The sequence below is a fragment of the Lagopus leucura genome, unplaced genomic scaffold (genome assembly GCF_019238085.1).
Source record: "Lagopus leucura isolate 7727_CA_CO unplaced genomic scaffold, USGS_WTPT01 Super-Scaffold_73, whole genome shotgun sequence".
NCBI classification, from domain to species: Eukaryota; Metazoa; Chordata; class Aves; order Galliformes; family Phasianidae; genus Lagopus; species Lagopus leucura.
In genome coordinates this window covers 2,750,225-2,767,738 of record NW_024962252.1, presented here as the reverse complement: position 1 = coordinate 2,767,738, position 17,514 = coordinate 2,750,225, and the positions used below count along the sequence as shown (strand labels likewise).

General features: G+C 44.3%; 1 protein-coding gene across 1 annotated transcript; it reads left to right on the top strand.

Moving 5' to 3' along the window:
* The first annotated feature begins 7,531 nt into the window (after positions 1–7,531).
* Positions 7,532–17,278, top strand: LOC122194237 (b(0,+)-type amino acid transporter 1-like). Its single transcript, XM_042895174.1, has 8 exons — positions 7,532–7,606; positions 7,790–7,923; positions 8,894–9,644; positions 11,053–11,186; positions 13,797–13,926; positions 15,533–15,657; positions 16,068–16,155; positions 17,045–17,278. Exons 1-8 carry the CDS (start codon positions 7,532–7,534, stop codon positions 17,276–17,278), a joined length of 1,671 nt encoding a protein of 556 aa, XP_042751108.1.
* The last annotated feature ends 236 nt before the right edge of the window (positions 17,279–17,514 follow it).

Sequence of the window (17,514 nt, the reverse complement as noted above, 5' to 3'; positions counted from 1 at the left end):
AATGAAACCACAGAGATAAGCATTACATTGATTCTCACTCATTTCATATATTACACTGTAATGAGTAACACTCTTATTTCTAATAGAAGATAAAGAAGTTCAAAGAACTATCCTGAGCAGTGAAGTAATCACATGAGCACTTGAAAAAAAAAAGGCAGTGACAGTAATTAGTTTTGTGCAAGTAGATGAGGAAGATGGGTCATTCAGCCATATCCAAACAAAGGATGGGGGCAAGAACGTTTGTTTTTTTTTTCTCCTAAGCAAAACCATTATAGGAATCCTCAGAGCACATCTGGAAATTGTAATTAGGTTGCATAAAGTCTCACCAGTTTAAATGATCTAGAATCTGCATCCTAACAAATTAGGAGCCGTGAAACCAAGCATAAACTAGAACAAATATCTGCAGCAGTACTTTGTGCTTCTATCACTTTCTCTTCTCAGGCTCATCAGTGCCCCTGCACCTATTGCTGACTGCAACATCAACACCTCCAGCAAGTTCTTCTGATAAGGACCGAAAGAAGCAGCTCTGCACTAAGTGGAACTTACTTAAGGTAACGTGGGGACTTCTGTTCTCATCTTTGCTCATGTGTTGTGATTTCTAGACTATAGATTCTTCTTCTTACAGTGTAAAGAGGGCTGACCACAAGCAACTCACTGTGTCTGTATGACTGAACTCATCACTTGAATACCAAAATGCAGCACGGGTGTATCATCTCAGAGCTGATAAAAGCCACCCTTCTGGCCTGCTGTTTTGCTGTGAAGACATACCCACTGGCACATCAAGAAAACAAAATATATGCTATGTCAAACATGCCTTCAGAGCAACAAGGCACAACACAGTGATTATTCCATGCCAGAAAGAGACTCAAGAAGGACAATACTTGCTTGCTTCCTGAGCATAAACAAAATGGTTGAGTGCTGTAACACTGAAAAGTAGGTGTCAAAGCTATGCATGTATTGCATCAAGTGTTGCATAAATAGTGCTCATGCATATGTGGGCTTATCTTTAACTACGTCTGCAGGCTTTACAGACTTTTAAAGTACCTCTGCTGTTTCAAATGTGTTCCTCTTCCTAGGCAGTTACTTAAACACAGAGCAAAACAAAACAAAAACAAAAAAAAAGCCACTGAGATTAAATAATGTATTTTCTGGCATTGCAAAATGCTGTTTTGGAATCAGCTCTTCCCCTCTTGCAGTACAGGACTCCTGCCTTCAGCTAATCTCCTATCTGGGCCCAACAGCCACTGCTGCATCCACACCCCCAGCACAGGGGTGGGAGCCCAAAGGGTGAGCCTGTGTCTGTAGCAGAAGGAAAAGGCAGGGTGAGAAGAGCAGCTCTTTGTTCTTCTGTGAATGTGGGGAGAAGCCACCCGGCTATGCCTTTGCTGTTCTGTCACAATGGGGGCAAAGAGCTTTGCAAGAGGGAAGCAGAGATTAGCTGTTCAAAGTGGTGTCATTAATTCCCTTTCCCCTGGAACAGGAAAAATAGGTACCAGCCCACACACCCCAGAGCCAGAGGCTTGCTGTGCCTACCGGCTTCAGCTGGCTCCAAACAGGAATCCAGTTCAGCTGGAAAACTTCTTCCTTCCCTCCCAATACATCCTATTTATGGGCTGCAGAACAGGAAGTTTGTATGCACCGATAAAAGAACGTATCCACTCATTTTGGCTATGGGGTAAAAACTGGGAGACAGCATCTATAGATTTATCAAATACCGTCTAAGAGAGCAGTATTACTTCAGAGGAATTCTTGGACATCATCGTTATGTCATGAATTTGTCAGCTGACTGTATCACCAACAAGGGCAATTAGGAAGCTGTAATCTGGGCCCAGAACGAATCCTGCAAGTCTTTAAGCACAGTCATTTTCTTCATCCTATCTTAAATTAAAATACCAAATGGAATTATAAGTTGATAGGATTCTTTTCCCCTCTCCCACACATGCTTCCCCTGTAAGGCCCAAGAAAAGATGTGTAATTCATTTCATCCTTTTATTCCTATCTATTTATAACTTTAACTGAAGCTACAGATGGGAGCAATTACACTATCAACACATCACTATCTTCCCAAGATCTTTAGTTTTTCTATTGGTAAAGCTGTACAAGATGAAACAGTAACTGCAAAATATGTTTGTTACAATTTCATAAAGCATCAGTCAGAGATACTAGCACAGCATCATCACCTATGTGATTTTTCCAGGCAAACGTGTTGTTTTCGTTTTTGTTTTTTTTTTCCTCTTGACATTTGGCAGAGTGAAAGTGAGGTTATAATTAAATAGGCTGTTAAAATTAAACCCTTGTCTTGGCTCTTGGAGAAGGTAGGCAGTAACAGACATGGAGACAGGATGAGCCCCCTTGTCCCTGCCTAAGCTTATCCTAGGAAGTCACCTCCTCGGTGCCCAGGTACAGCCTGGAGCCCTGGCACACCCATGCCCACCCCACACATGAAATGTTCTGGGCACGTGGGGACAAAGTCTGCCCTTGTGCCATACCTGGCTCTGTGGAAACCCCACTCAGTGCTGGGGAAGTGCAGTATGGACCTGCCCCACATGTTGATGGCAGAAAGTGTGATGTAGGGATAAGCCTACCCAGCCCCACCCTGCTCTTACAGCATGACCAAAAGAAAGTAAACAGGCAGGGAGGCAGCCCACAGCTGCTGCCTCCACGAGCTGCTGCAAGCCACGTTACCCTACTTTTCTTCCTGGCTGCGTTTCTTGGAGTGTCCTTCCAGATGGGCAAGCAGCTCTTCAGGCACTTGGGCTGTTGGGAGGAAGATGCCTCCCCTGGCTGCAGCTGACCAGGAGGAGCAGGCACAAAGTGCAGGGGTTGCACTGAGTGCAGGAATGGTCTTTATATGGTTGTAAAGCACAGGGCTGTAATTCATTTAACAGGCTGCACTTCAACCAGTCCTCTGTTCTATTTTCTAACAGCCAGTATGACCTGGAATGTCTCTTGTGATACAGGGTAGGTTTTGGGAAAGTCTTTAAGACTTTGGGTTATATACACATGGTCACTATGTTGCCTTTGGAGCTAAGAGAAGCTGGCATGATTTGGACCAGCAACATTATGATATTTTTAATAAGAACTGTAGAGATGACACTGTTTTATTACAGAATGGTACCTAACACAGTGAATATGAAGTTATAGATTAAACTACAAGCGAGCGTTGTGAAAGTTTGTTTTGGAAATAACAAACCATTTAGTATTAGGGAAAGGGCAATCTGTTCATAAATGTAGGAATGCATTTTTGCCCATAGAGCTGGTGGAGTCACTGTCCCTGGAGGTGTTCTGGAAATGTGGATATGGCACTGAGGGACGTGGGCAGTGGGCAGTGCTGGTAGGTGGATGGCTGGACGAGGTGATTCTTCAAAACAGACTTCATGTAGGAGAAGTTAATCTTCAGTTAAAGCTAATAAGTAATAATAATAAAAAAAGAGTTTCAAGATTTAAAAGGAATTCTTCAGAGTACAAAGAGATGCAAAGAGATTATAAAGGCAAATGTAAAGGTGTTCTAAGGTGTGAAAAAGAGAACAGGACGGGTTTGGAATACTCGGTGTCTACATGTGCATAGGTAGATAAAAGCGGGAAATGTGGATGTGAACAGGTGAAAGAAAATACAGCAACAGCACAGTATTGGTACAGTAACTGTCTGTAGTGCCAAAGTGGGGAACCTTGGAGGCAGCATCAGTCTAGAGCTGCTGTTTTTTTTCTGTTTGTTTTGTTGAAGTTATATTCCCCCAGGTTGGGGAATGAACACTTACACACGTCCTCTCCTGCTGCGTCTGTGCATCTCTTGGGATCTTCTGTGGTTGTACTGCTTTCCAATGTAGGCAGCATCTATTGGCAAAAACATATTCTTTATTTGCCTGTTTAACTTCAGAATGCTACTCTAATCGTATTAGAAGCAGAATTCTCCTTTCTAATTTTATTATAAACCTTCTTAATTAAATTGTCTATTTTTATTTGATATTTATAAAATAAACTTTAAGTAACAAGTCCTGACCTTTGCATGCAGCAGCGGGACCAGTACTGATGCAAGTGGTTATTATTTCCTTTTCATGTATGAGCCTTGTTTTGTGTTGCTCCATTACTATTTTCTATATGAGTTCTTTTACTGAAGTGTCCTTCCATGCAGCATGGAGGGGTTGGACTGTTACTGCCCAACATACAGCTCCATAGGGCAGCACAGAACATACAGTACAACGCTAACAGCTTCCTCCTGAACACAATAAGACAACAAAACAAAATGCCCAGTATCTGATTGGCACAACGTGCGACACTTCATCATGCAAAACAAAACCCAGTATTTCAGTTCAGCAGCTGCAGAACCAGAATGTGCTGGGGTCTTACCAAGCGACAGCAGCAGCCTGGAGCTCACCAGTCGGCCCCTGGCTGAGTGCAGGTCAGCTCTGGTAGCTGGAAGCCAGCAGTGGTGCTGGCTGGGCTCGTGGAAGGCGAATGCCTGGAGCCCAGCACCACAGGGCACCCCCTGCCCAGGCAAACACCTCTGAGTGAGTCAACTTTTCCTTCTATTTTCACATAGCGCACATGTGACATGTTTTCTCTCTGCCCCATTTTTTCTTATGGGCTCAAAACCTATTTCAGAGCTCCAGTTTCCTAGCGTTTGTTGCCTCCCTCCTTTCAACAGATACCTCTGCTTACATCACAAGTACAGGTGGTGCTGAGGCACTGGCACAGGTTGCCCAGAGGTGGCAGATGCCCTGTCCTGGAGAAACTCAAGGGCAGGCTGGATGGGGCTCTGAGCACCTGATGGAGCTGTAGGTGCCCCTGTTCAATTGCAGGGGAATTGGACTAGATGGTCTCTAAGGATCCCTTCTAACTCAAATGATTCTTTGATTCTGCACCAAGATCTGCCAGCAAACACAGCTCCAAGCCTACATTTTGGAGAAGAGCGCATTCTTGGATTTATGGCTTCCCACATTCTCAAGTAGAGAAGGCGATGAAACCCACATCGGAAGTCCTGGATGAGTTCTCTATCCTGGAGGAGTTCTCTGTTAGCTCATCCCAAACAACCTGATTTGTTTGTTTGTTTTCTAAAAATAGAAAATCTTGATCTTTGTACATTTTTAGTAGGCATAAAGAAGTGCCTGCCTCAGAGGAAAGCTGCAGGCTTTGGCCACTGATCTCAGGTTGTAGGTTGTTTTTACTTTCTGTTCTGAGAATGGTAACTCTTTCCAAAGTATAGCATAGAGAGAAGATGAACCTATAACTGTGTTCCAAATGCAGCTCCCGGGGCCCAAAATTAAGCACTGCAAATTATTTGTGCACCTTTTTTCTGCTTTTTACTAACTGACATCAGCTTTTATGTTAAATTATTTTTCTGTAGTGCTTGTAGTTATTGCTAGGATAAAAACAGTCCTAGTGACATAAAGGGCAATTTTCATTCATGAGCTCAACATACTTTCAATTCATGTTACATTAATGCTCAAGAACTAATACTTGTTGCATATTTCCTTTTTAATCAGTAATGCAAGATATCAATCCCTGAAGTAGAGCAAGCCAGAATTCACTGGACAAAGCTGCTTTATTGCTTAGAGACCAGTAGATGGCAACCAGCCACTGCAATGTCAAATGGCCAGTGAGAGCTGCTTCGGTTGCAGACCTGTACATGGCAGCCTGAATAACAAAGTTTTGCTGTTCCCCAGAAGGGGAAAGCAGTGCTTTATTTTTACTCCTGCTCATACACAGTTTTTGAAGTGGAGCAGTGAGATACGTTTTCACATATCCAATCTTGACAAATGCTTTGATAATGGTGCCAATCCACTTGACTAAAGTATCTGTGGTTGCCTGCACCCCGCTGCTGATACCGGTCAAAAAAAGAATGAAGTCAATGGAAAAAAAATCCAGACAAGTCAGACCATCTGAGCTTCAACAGGAGTAGCCTCAGGTTCTTATCTGATTAATTAGAGTTATTATTACCTTGGGTAGGAGTTAGAACTGAGTGACAACGATCAGAGGAATAGAAATAGACTCCCTTTAGAAACTGACTGAGGCTTTGACTCACCAGTTAATTAATCCTCGCTATCTGAGTGGTCTTACAGAAATTTTTAAGACATGATCAAGTTTGAACAAATTCTGATTCTACAGTATTAGATTAGGAGTTCTTTATTTCTTAGAATCATTGAATGGCTTGGGTTGGCAGGGACCTCAAAGATCATCTAGTTCTATTTCTAGGAGCCAAAACCGTAAAGGTTTGAGAAGATCCTCTCAGCTCCTCCACAGAGCCTTACATTTACACTTGAGAAAAGAAACTTCTTTATTACAATGGGACAGTTACTGAAATACTTCTGTGACCTGACCAGATGCTCAACTACCTGCAGTCACAGTAAGTTTTCTTTTAGTATTGATTTAGCTGTGTTCTGTGAATACATTTTCAAATATGACTGGTATACATAATGTATGTATAATTGTGCACAGAAGTCTGTGTAGTCTATAGTGCAGAAAAAAACCCTCATATCCTTAGACCTCTGAAGGATTCTAGTGTTGCCTAATTGTAAAACGATTATGCTACAGATAGTTAAACCAGTTAACAAGACAAGCACTGTCCCTTAGTAGCAGTAATCCAAAATATTCTGCATTACTGGGATGCCTGCTTTCAACTTTTCAAGCACTTTACAAACCATTAACTCAAAATGAATTAATTTGCACCCTTGCAGTACAAGGAGCATGTGTTTATTGTTAGAACTTACACCTTTACTAAGGAGACTTAAAAAAACTTCTTTGATACAGACAAAATAACCTTTCATTTTTGTGAAAGTTATGCATTGATCAGCTGTGAATGTTTATAATTGTCTTTGAGAATCAAGCTGGGATCCATTTCCTAGTGAATACTAGTGAGTTGGTACAGCAGACAAGTGGGAAACACCTTATCTGTGGTATGCCTGGAAATGCCTCAAACACTTGCAAGATAGGACGGTCACCATGACAATAGGTGAGCTGCTCAAGGATGAGGTGAGGGAGCTGGGACGGCCTTGCTCTGGCCCAAACTCCCTGTTCAGTGATAACGCAGCTTTACCTGTGGATGTGCTGCTTGAAGCCCCACATCTAGCGGGCACAAAAGGTGCTCAGGAGCAGCTCAGGTGGCACCTCTGGATGAACACTTTCAGACCGAGCACCCTACCTGGATGGAGCAGGGCTGCAACCCGAAAGGTGCTCTCTACTTCTGTCCGTCTCTCTCTCTTTTTCCTTCTCTTCAAGTTGCTAAGTAACACAAAGCTTATTTCGATTTCCTATAGTGTCAGATAGGTTAGCAGAACAGCTTAGACATAATTGTAAGAGTGCCGATACTCGTAATTGTATTACAGGAACCCTCATTAAAATTGATGACCGTGTTTGGACCTTGAACATCATTTCACCTTAATCTAACCGAGGGGATTTGCAAGTCTGGTCGTTGCTCTCTCTCAACGGCTGGGACATGGCAGTTAGTGTCAGGAACGACTCCCAGCACACCTTACCAAAAGGAAAAGCTTTTCTAATGATCTCCTTTGTCTGGTAATAAGATTTATACTTTTAAATGAGATCTCTTTTTTATCCATCTTTAAAGAAACTAAAACTTGATGTTAAAATCTGTTCTGCTTTATTTGCTTTACCACGAGAAACTGGGCAACTTGTTTACCTTCTTTTTCTTATGGGTGCTAAGGATTTTGCTAAGAGCTCAAGTCTCATCCATAGGAAAGCTAAGAAGATAATTTAAAATAATAAAAAACAAAACAGGGAAAGAGAAGAAATTAGAAATAACAATAATTGTTTATATTCATGCTTTTTTTTTTTTAGCTCAAATGGTTCAGGAGGACAGATTGTTGTAAAGAATCAAGGTCTGCCGTGTCTAGGAAGTCCTGAGGAAGGTCCCAACCCTGTTTTCTGGTATTCATCACAGCAGAAGGCTGACAGAGACCACCAGGGACAGTAAGTCTCCTCCTTCACAGTTGCAGTCGGTAAAGTTTACTTTATGTCGAAAGAAATCTGTGCAGACATCCCCTTCTCAGTGCTTCACACGTATCACAGATCACAAAATGCACCCTCATGCATTGTAACAATCTTCTGATTCCCTGCAGAGGCCTCCCCAAATCCTGAATTTTGTTAGATCAGTAGGAAGTAGAGGCATTGCCAAAAGCGTGTGCCCCTGCATTTCTCCTCACTGTGTGCATTTCAGTGTACATGAAGAGCAGTGACAGCATCCTCTGAACACTGCGGTCTGCTATGAATCTGCGTACCTCACAGACACTGACATAAGGGGCCCATAAAATGCATTTGTTGCCTCTTCACTCTTCTCCTCCTGTGCCTCCTAAAATTTGAAAAAGCCAGAATTTCCCCCCACTGTTCCACAAGAAAGCAGAACCTGGGCTGTTTTTAGCAGAACGCTTCTGTGTCTTTGGTGAAGGAACTGGAAATATTCCTTGTTGAGCAGGGCTGGTTGACAGGCTGGTTTGATCCCTTGATAGTGGGGAGTGAAAATATAATTCAGCACTAAAGCAGATGCTTGATCTTTGACTTTAAGGCAAAGAATAAAGTACAGATTTGCATGGGGATTTTTCTTATCTTAAGTCTGCTTCAGGTGCCATTAGAAGCGTAATTCAAAGATGTGACCAGGGGCACAATCTGGTAAGGTACTGCACGACTCAAGTACTGCTAAGCACAATCCATTGCCATTATTGTAATGGCAGTCAAAGATAATCAAACTTGGCAGGATCTGAACAATTATAAATTAGGAAGAGAAGACAGGGAATGGAAGAATGCAAAACAGGGGAAGAGCATGTCCATTTCTTAACAGTGTGACTCTTATAATTATTAACTTAACCTTCAAGACCTTAGGTGGTTCTTATTCAAATGACTCAGTCTTATTCCGTACTGCCTCTGAAGAAACATCTCCTAACAGGTCCACAATGAGGAGAAGGCAAACATCAGATTCGCCTCATTCATCCGCAGATCCGAGTGAAGGAAGGGAGAAATTAAGGCTGAAACAAGAGGTCGGCCTGATTAGCGGAGTGTCATTAATTGCAGGCACCATGATAGGCTCGGGAATCTTTATGTCCCCTGAGTGGGTGCTGCATCACATGGGGAGCCCTGCCAGCAGCTTGCTCATGTGGGCAGCGTGTGGTCTGCTGGCCACGTTTGGAGCCCTGTCTTACGCTGAGCTTGGAACCGTGATCAAAGAGTCTGGAGGCGAATATATTTACATCTTGAGGATTTTTGGTTCCTTTCCTGCTTTTCTTTTCGCCTACACTTCTGTCATCCTGGTGAGACCAGCTGGGTTGGCAGCTGTTTGCCTGAGCTTTGCCGAATACGCCGTCGCGCCATTCTACCAAGGATGCTCATCCCCGCAGGTTGTCATCAAATGTACAGCTGCTGCCTGCATCCTGGTCCTAACCATCATCAACTGCCTCAACGTGAGGCTGGCGATGTCTGTTATGAATGTTTTTACAGCTGCCAAACTCTTGGCTTTGCTGGTGATTGTGGTGGGCGGATTGGTGCTGCTTGCCAACGGGCAGACTCAGAGCTTTCAGAACGCTTTTCAAGGCACAAATGCAGGTATTGGGACGATCGGAGTGGCATTTTATCAGGGGCTCTGGTCCTACGATGGCTGGAACAACCTGAACTACGTAACTGAGGAACTGAAGAACCCTGAGGTGAGTGAGCTGCGTTGTATTTGCCCAGTGGTTATGCAAATTTGCTGCTGTGGGTAACTGAAGGATAGGGCATCAGGGAAAAACTGCTGTTTTGTTGTTGCTGTTGTAGTGGGGCAGGACACCTATGGATGTGTCTGGAAACGTGACAGGACAAACAAAAATGAGGCTCAGAGGAAAAGAGCAGCCTACCCAGAAGAAAGCGCTACCAGATCTCAGTGGCTGGAGAAAGAGCTTCTAGGTGGTTGAGTGTTGAAGTTTCCTCAGAGTTCAGAGCATCTCACACCAGATATCCAGATTTATGCAGAAAAGTGCTGCAGCCACCCTACTGCTAATGGTTTCTCAATACCACATATTCCTCAAAAGATCTAATCTGTAATGCGTGCTTCAGAAAAACACTTGTCCCTCCTCACTGCATGGAGGGGAACCAGAGCAGGCCGAGCCTCACTGATAAGGGAATCTAAGCCTCTGAACAACCCTTGTCTTACCATCATCTATTTTCTAGGCATTGTTTGGTCCATGCTGTAGGCACTGAAGTAGCTCACTTGCATCTCACATCAGCCCTCCCTGTGCCGTACAGATCACAGATGGGACACCACAGCACCGTCAAGCTGTGTGAGCACAGCATGGATACCTTGCACTTTCTGCCAGTGCAGTGTGCAAGATTTTACAGTTTAAATGGAAATGCATAGTTGAATATTAATCTAAATGGAAGCAAAGATCCTAGAATCACGTGGCACTCTCTCCCACAGGACTGTGTGTACTGATTTTCAGACCTGGACAGGGTGGAGGTAACAACATAAGGAATTGCCTTATCTTGTCCTGCAGTAAGAGTGGGGAATACAGAAATGGATATCTCATGTTTTTTAAATAGAAAATGGCTCTGAGATGACTACTAGGTGCTCTTTTCTCGTTCTTTCAATTGCACGAAGCAGTAGTTACTGATTTTGATGCAGCTTAAAGTAGTCTGTGGGCACACAGGTGGTATTCTGTCGTTAAGAACAAAATAATTCCTTCCTGGAGCAGATTTCCCTTGTGCTGTTACACAGGATGCAGCACACACTGGGTTTTCACCCATTTCCATCGGATGTTCGTGCAGAGATGCAGCACATCAGGAGCCATACGCAGCAAATAAACCAATATGAAAATAATCAGCAAGTGTGCAACAGACTTCTTGGGCATCTCTGAAGCAAAATGTTTTGAATATGATTTGTTTTATTTTGAGGAACAGCTTTTGAAATGTACAGCCTAATAGTACGGGAGATTGGTGTAAAAACTTCCTTGTGAATCTGGGTGTAAGTCTGGGAAAAGTATTGTGAGCAAATGTGTTTCAGTTCAATGTGGGCAGTAGCAAAGACAAAACCACAGCGTAAACATGCTGCATCTAACACTCTTGTCATCCCTTTCCCAGGTGACCCTTCCCAGAGCTGTGATGATTGCTATTCCTTTGGTTACATGCCTGTATTTGCTGGTAAACATCAGCTACTTTGCGGCCATGGCTCCATCTGAGCTGCTGACTTCAGGAGCTGTGGCCGTCACCTGGGGGTGAGCTCTGCCTGTGGTAACACAGCCCATGTGGTCTAGCAAAACACAGGTTCTCCCCAGAATATTGGGAGATTTAGGTGCTGTTCTCATGTAAGCCCAGCACAGACACATATCCAGATATATATCCATACATATATCCTATGTTTTGCAGAGAAGTGGAGAGGACAGCATGCTGCCCCACAAATGCAGTGGCGGTGATTTGGGGGTGAGACAAAAGTGCGTTGGTTCAGTTTCCCCATCTGCTTACAAACTATTTGCACCTTCCATCAGCCTGAGCTGTTCCACAGAATCAGTTTGGTGGTATTGAACACCGAGGATTTTAGGATAGGAAGGAAAGGACCTTCGTGAGAAATATAGGCAGCGATGGCTTTGAACCAGGTGCTCTTCCACCAGAACACCCAACTTCAGCCTAAGTATTTCTAAGACACAGAATCCATGATCTCCCCAGTGAGTTGGCTGGCAGAAACCATGACACATTATATCCAGAGATTATGTTGCTGCTCATTCTCTCCCTAAAAAGTCAGCAGCAGCTTTGCCACTGTGTGCATTTCACAACACCTTCAGCTTATCTAAACGAGCTCTTGCTAGGTATGTTCTCTAACAGCATTTCATGTAATTACAAAGACTTTTAAAGGTCTGGTGCTTTGTTTGAAGAGGTTACAAAGCCTCACTAAACTGCAGCCTTATGAACTTTCTCTGCACTTCCTTTCTTACCACTCCCAATTAACAACTAATCTGTGAGCTCCCTCCTTTTTGACATATCTCCTTTTCCTTCCTGATTCATCTTTTCACCCCAAAAACACAACTAAGGAGAAGCACTGAAGTAGCAATCAGGAATCTCAGCAGCACCCCGAAGCCCTGAGGACAGGTGGATGGCCGTGGGCTGAGGAGGGTGTGCTCCCTGTGGTTGGTGACAGGAGGTGCAGCCATTTCGGCCATTAAGGAGGGAAATGAGAGGCATAAAGAAGCCAGAGGAGGACACATCGCACTTAAGTGCATTTATTCCTCCATAAGCATCACAGAATCCTTAGAGTTGGAAGGAGCCTTTAAAGGCCATCTAGTCCAACTCCCCTGCAATTGACAGGGACATTCACAGCTAGAACAGGTTGCTCAGAGACTGGTCCAGTCTGATCCTGAACATCTCCAAGGATGGGGCATCAACCACATCTCTGGGCAATCTGTTCCAGTGCCTCATCACCCTCACTGTAAAAGATTTTTCCTTATATACAACATAAATCTACCTTCTTTAAGCTTGAAACCATTTTCCTTAGTCCTGTGACCTCAGACCCTGCTAAAGAGTCTGTCCCCTTCTTCCTTGTAGCTGCCCTTTAGATAATGAAAGACTGCTATCAGGTGTCCTCAGAAACTTCTCCAGGTTGAACAGCCCTAACTCTCAGCCTGTTCTCATAGGAGAGATGATCCATCCCTCGGATCACTGTGGCCCTCCTCTGGATGCGCTCCAGCAGGTCTATGTCTTTTGTATACTGAGGACTCCACATCTGGATGCAGTACTTCAGGAGAGACCTCACCAGTGCAGAGTAGAGGGGTAGGATCTGTTGGCCACGCTTCTTTGGATGCAGCCCAGGATACAGTTGGCTTTCTGTGCTGTGAGGGCTCATGTCCAGCTTCCTATCCACCAGTACCCCCAGGTCTTTTTCAGCAGGGCTGCTCTCAATCCTTTAATACCCCAGTTTGTATTGGTAGTGGAGGTTGCCTCGACCTGGGTGCAGGACTTTGCACTTGGATTTGTTGAATCTCCTGAGCTCACTTTTGGGGTGAAAAGATGAATCAGGAAGGGAAAGAAGATGCGTCAAAAAGGAGGGGGCTCACAAATTAGGTGTTAATTGGGAGTGGTGAGAAAGGAAGTGCAGAGAAGGCTCATGAGGCAGTTCAGTGAGGCTTTGTAACCTGTTCAGACAAAGAAGATTGCTAGGGAGAAACACTGCTGACTTGAGGCGATGGAGTCCTGCGATCGTAAGAGGTGCTCAGATTCCATCATTTTGAGACAAGGAAATGTTCAGCTCTGACTGTGGCAAATGGCTTAATAACCCAAATCCAGAAGGCCTGTAACCTGGACAGTAAACTTGTAAACTATATGTGTAAACTATGAACTATAAACTTGTAAACTGTGAAGTTATTGTGGCACGGGAGCAACTGCCATAATTTTGGGAAGCCCAGCTGTTGATTTTCGAATATTTGGGATAAGTGATACTGAAAAAGCGTACGTATGGCTTCATGCCACACAATTCTAATGGTGATAACAGCCTTTCTGCATTTTCCATTCTTATACTGTTGGCTGTAAATGCAGTATCTGCTGGAGTCATGCAACATAAATGCGCATAAAACAGTGAGTTTTGTGTGTCCACCATTACGGTGTGGACAGATTTAGGTGGAAATACACCAGGCAGGAAGAAAAGCTTGTTCTGGGCAAGACAAAGTTCCTAGCAACTAAATATTATGGGAGTGAGGAGAAGGCTTTCAATCAGTAGAAAAGCTTGGAAAAAAACGTTCAATGAGAATAATGGAGTAAAGTGAGCTGTTGGGTTCTAGGATGAATATTCGGTACACTCGCGAGCTGGATGTTGTGCCATAAATTCTTTCTCACCTCAGGAACAAAGTCCTGGGTAACTGGGCATGGATCATCTCCCTGTCAGTGGCACTGTCTACGTTTGGCTCATCCAATGGCACGTTCTTTAGTGGAGGCCGCGTGTGCTACATCGCTGCAAGGGAAGGTCATATGGTAAGAAATCAAAAAGGACATCTGGTTTGCTTTGGGCAACTTTATATTCTTCACAGCAATTGCAAGGTGACACTGATGTTCGGAACTTCCCTAGATTTGTTTTTTAAATAGTCTTGTTAGGCAGGCCTGAATCCATTGGCCTAACAGTGGCCAGGCTGCCACAGCCCCATGGCCCAGGTCCAGCTGAAAGTGAGGTTGAGCTATGTTCCCAGTAGGTGCACACATACACAAACATATGTATACAACATATGAGGTGCACATATACACACGTCTGGATGCTTCTGCTACATCTGGAAGTTGGCTCCACTTTTGGCACTTGAGCTGCACTGCATTCAACCTCCTCTGCTTTGAGATGTGTTGTGTTCCTCATGAAGCTTGCTGCTGCTTTGCTTCTCTCTCCCCACACCATCCAGCATTTCTACTCAGGGGGAAAGTATAGCACTCTGCATCAGCTCCGCTCCTTTGGCACTGCAGGGAATATTCCACGTACATAAATGACAAGGTTGGTGGAGGTGACTGAATTGGTGTCTTCCTTTAGTGGTGACGCTCTCTGGAATTGTTCAGTCAGGAGAGAAGGCTCAGGGAAGACCTTATGGCTCTCCATAACTCCCTGAAAGGAGGCTGTGGTGAGGTGGGGTTCGGTCTCTCCTCCCAGGTAACAGCTATAGGTCAAGATGGAATGGCCTCAAAATGTGCCAGGAGAGGTTCAGGTTGGGTATTAGGGAACATTCTCAGAAGGAGTGGTGATGCATTGGCACAGGCTGCTCAGGGAGGTGGAGGAGTCTCTGTCCCTGGAGGTGTTCAAGAAACAGATAGCAGTGTTTAGGGACATGGTTTTGTGGGTCATACTGGTGCTGGGTGGGCAGTTGGACTGGATGATCTTAGTAGTTTTTCCCAACCTTAAGTATTCTGTGATTCTATGACAGCATCTGTTATTGTGGCAAGCTCTGTGCTGAGCAGTTCACAGTCTGAGTTTCACCATATTGGACTTAAGAGCTGACCTCTTGCTCAGTCTTTTTCTCAGACTGAGCCTAGCAGAACATCTTGCATGACAGTAAAAGTAAAATAAGAATAAAAATTGGAAAAAATCAGCAGACTTTCTATTAAGCATTCCCAATGAACTGAGAAGTAAAGAAGCCTACCATTCTCTCCATGTTCTGGAACCAATCTTCCCTTGCATTGGTTGCAAGTTGGAAATGGTCATCCCGTTTTCCAGTTGGACCAGGAAAGGTCTCAGAGCAATGTGACAGAGGGCAGGAGAGTGGGACTGTGAGAAGGCCAGGCTGCTTTTCTGGTGATGGTCAGGAAAGCTCTGATTTGACTCAGCCTTCATCTGTCACATTGGTAGCTTGAAGACCTCATCTTGTCTGCCTAAACCCAGCAAATCTGTTGTGAAATCAGAGAGACTCAGAATGTCCTTGCTGGGAGGGTTCATGTTTACATTCCTCACAGCTGAACAGCTTTTAGATCATGGTGCTTATTTGATGAGCCGGAGTGGATGTGGCTGCAGGCAGAACTGCCCCCAGCGGCTGCGGGGATGAGCAACAATCCCCACATCCACAACATGACAACGACATGACAACGAGTGTTCTGCTTTGGCTTGCAGCCTGACATCTTGTCCATGGCCCACGTGCGATGCCTCACGCCTTCTCCTGCGCTGCTGTTCACCTCTGCAATGTCTTTAATAATGATAATCTCAGGAAACTTCACCAGCATTGTGACCTATTTCAGGTGAGCACGGCCTTTCTCTTTGCACCCCCTGCAGTGCTGGGTGATGACGTTCTGCAAAAGTATTTTCTTTTAATACTTATTTGAACATGACTTATTGCTTCTTGACCGATGCTGACGAGGGAGGAGGAGAGAAGAAGGATCTTTTAAACCAGGATCTCTGCAACGCGTGAACGCTTTTGAATGAATACTTAACTGGCTGTGATTCATCCTCATATCGAAATGAATCTGTCATATTCAGACCATTCTGAGGTTTTCATTATTTGTGCTGGAAAAGAAACGAATGCAAGAATGACTAAATTTATATCAATATTATCCTTTTTAATTGAAGATATGTGTACTTGGGACATGCAAAGCAGCACTGACGTTGTTGACTGATCTCACCCCAAATTTAATGTTGTTTTTTTTTCCAGTTTTATAGCATGGTTTTTCTATGGCATGACTATTTCTGGTCTCCTGTATTTAAAAATCAAGAAACCAGACCTGCCAAGATCTTACAAGGTGAAGTAATAACATAGAGCCCCCTAGCCCTTTTCCTTGACCATCCAAACAAATAAGATAGCTTTCTGAGGAATGAGAAAGCGCTGGGGTTTGTTGCTTACAGATTTGGCGTGATTTTCCTTTTTTAATTGCATGTTCTATCCCATAATGTGCACTGGCTCAGGCTGCCTGGGGAAGCGATGGAGCCACCATCCCTGGAGATATTCAAGAAAAGGGTCGATGTGGCACTGAGGGACGTGGTTAGTGGGCATTGGTGGTGGGGGGCTGATGGTTGGACTAGATGGCCCAGGTAAGAGAGCCTTCCCTAAGAGAAAAAAAGCTGGCCAGAACAGCCCAAGTCCTCTGTCATGGCCAGGAGAGAGGTTTGCACCCCACTAATTAGTTCAGTGGAAAGAAATCGGGAGTTATCTGCTTTTTCTCCTGATGCCATGAGTGAGCTGAGGCTTCCTCTTGGGTTTCATGGTGTTCCTTCAGGCAGCAGGCGATTCTATAATTCTATTTAATCGTCTCTGAGGTTCCTTGTCCACCTGTCTATGAACACTTCAAGAAACCTTTTGGCTCCAGGGTTCTAAGATTCAATCTGGGCACATCGATGTGGGTGTTGTCTATTGCTCAGGTTTTGGATGCAGAGTAGTCTGGAGAGCAAGGGCAGATCTGGAACTAAAACAGCTGTCTGCATCTTCAGGTCTGGGAGCGCAGGGAAGACCAGGGGTTATGGCACATGGTGTAGCTCTTGAAGGGCTGTTCAGCTTTAGAGGAGGAGTGATCTGGGAAACAGGAAGCCTGGATTAACTGTGATTTCTGGATAATACATCAGGCTGTGGCAGGAGTTCATCTAAAAAGCTTTCTGCACAAGATTCAGGGCTGTCTTTACGTTCTGTTTTCACAGGTCCCCATTGTCATCCCCATAGTTGTGCTGATGGCAGCCGTGTACCTGGTGTTAGCTCCAATCATCGACCAACCCCACATTGAGATTCTCTACGTAGCCCTGTTCGTTTTTAGCGGTGTTGTCCTTTACTTCCCCCTGGTTCGCTTCAAGTGCCAGCCCCGCTTCTTACAGAGGGTCACTTTGCATCTCCAGCTGTTCCTGGAAGTTGCTCCGACCTCTAGCGATGTGAACTGAGTTAACATCCTCCTGGTCCTTCCTCACTTATTGCAACACTTTGGTTTTCAAGGTTCAGAAAATAGTATTCTGGAAGGGAGAATGAATAGAATTAAAGTGTCACCGAAAGGTTTCAGCTGGGAGGGACTGGAGCCAGGACTTCTCACAATTCCTTAGAATTTGGGGCATTTGTTTTTCTCATTTTCAGCTTTCACTCAGCAGATTTCCCAAAGAAATGTGTGTTTTTCAGCTGTCCA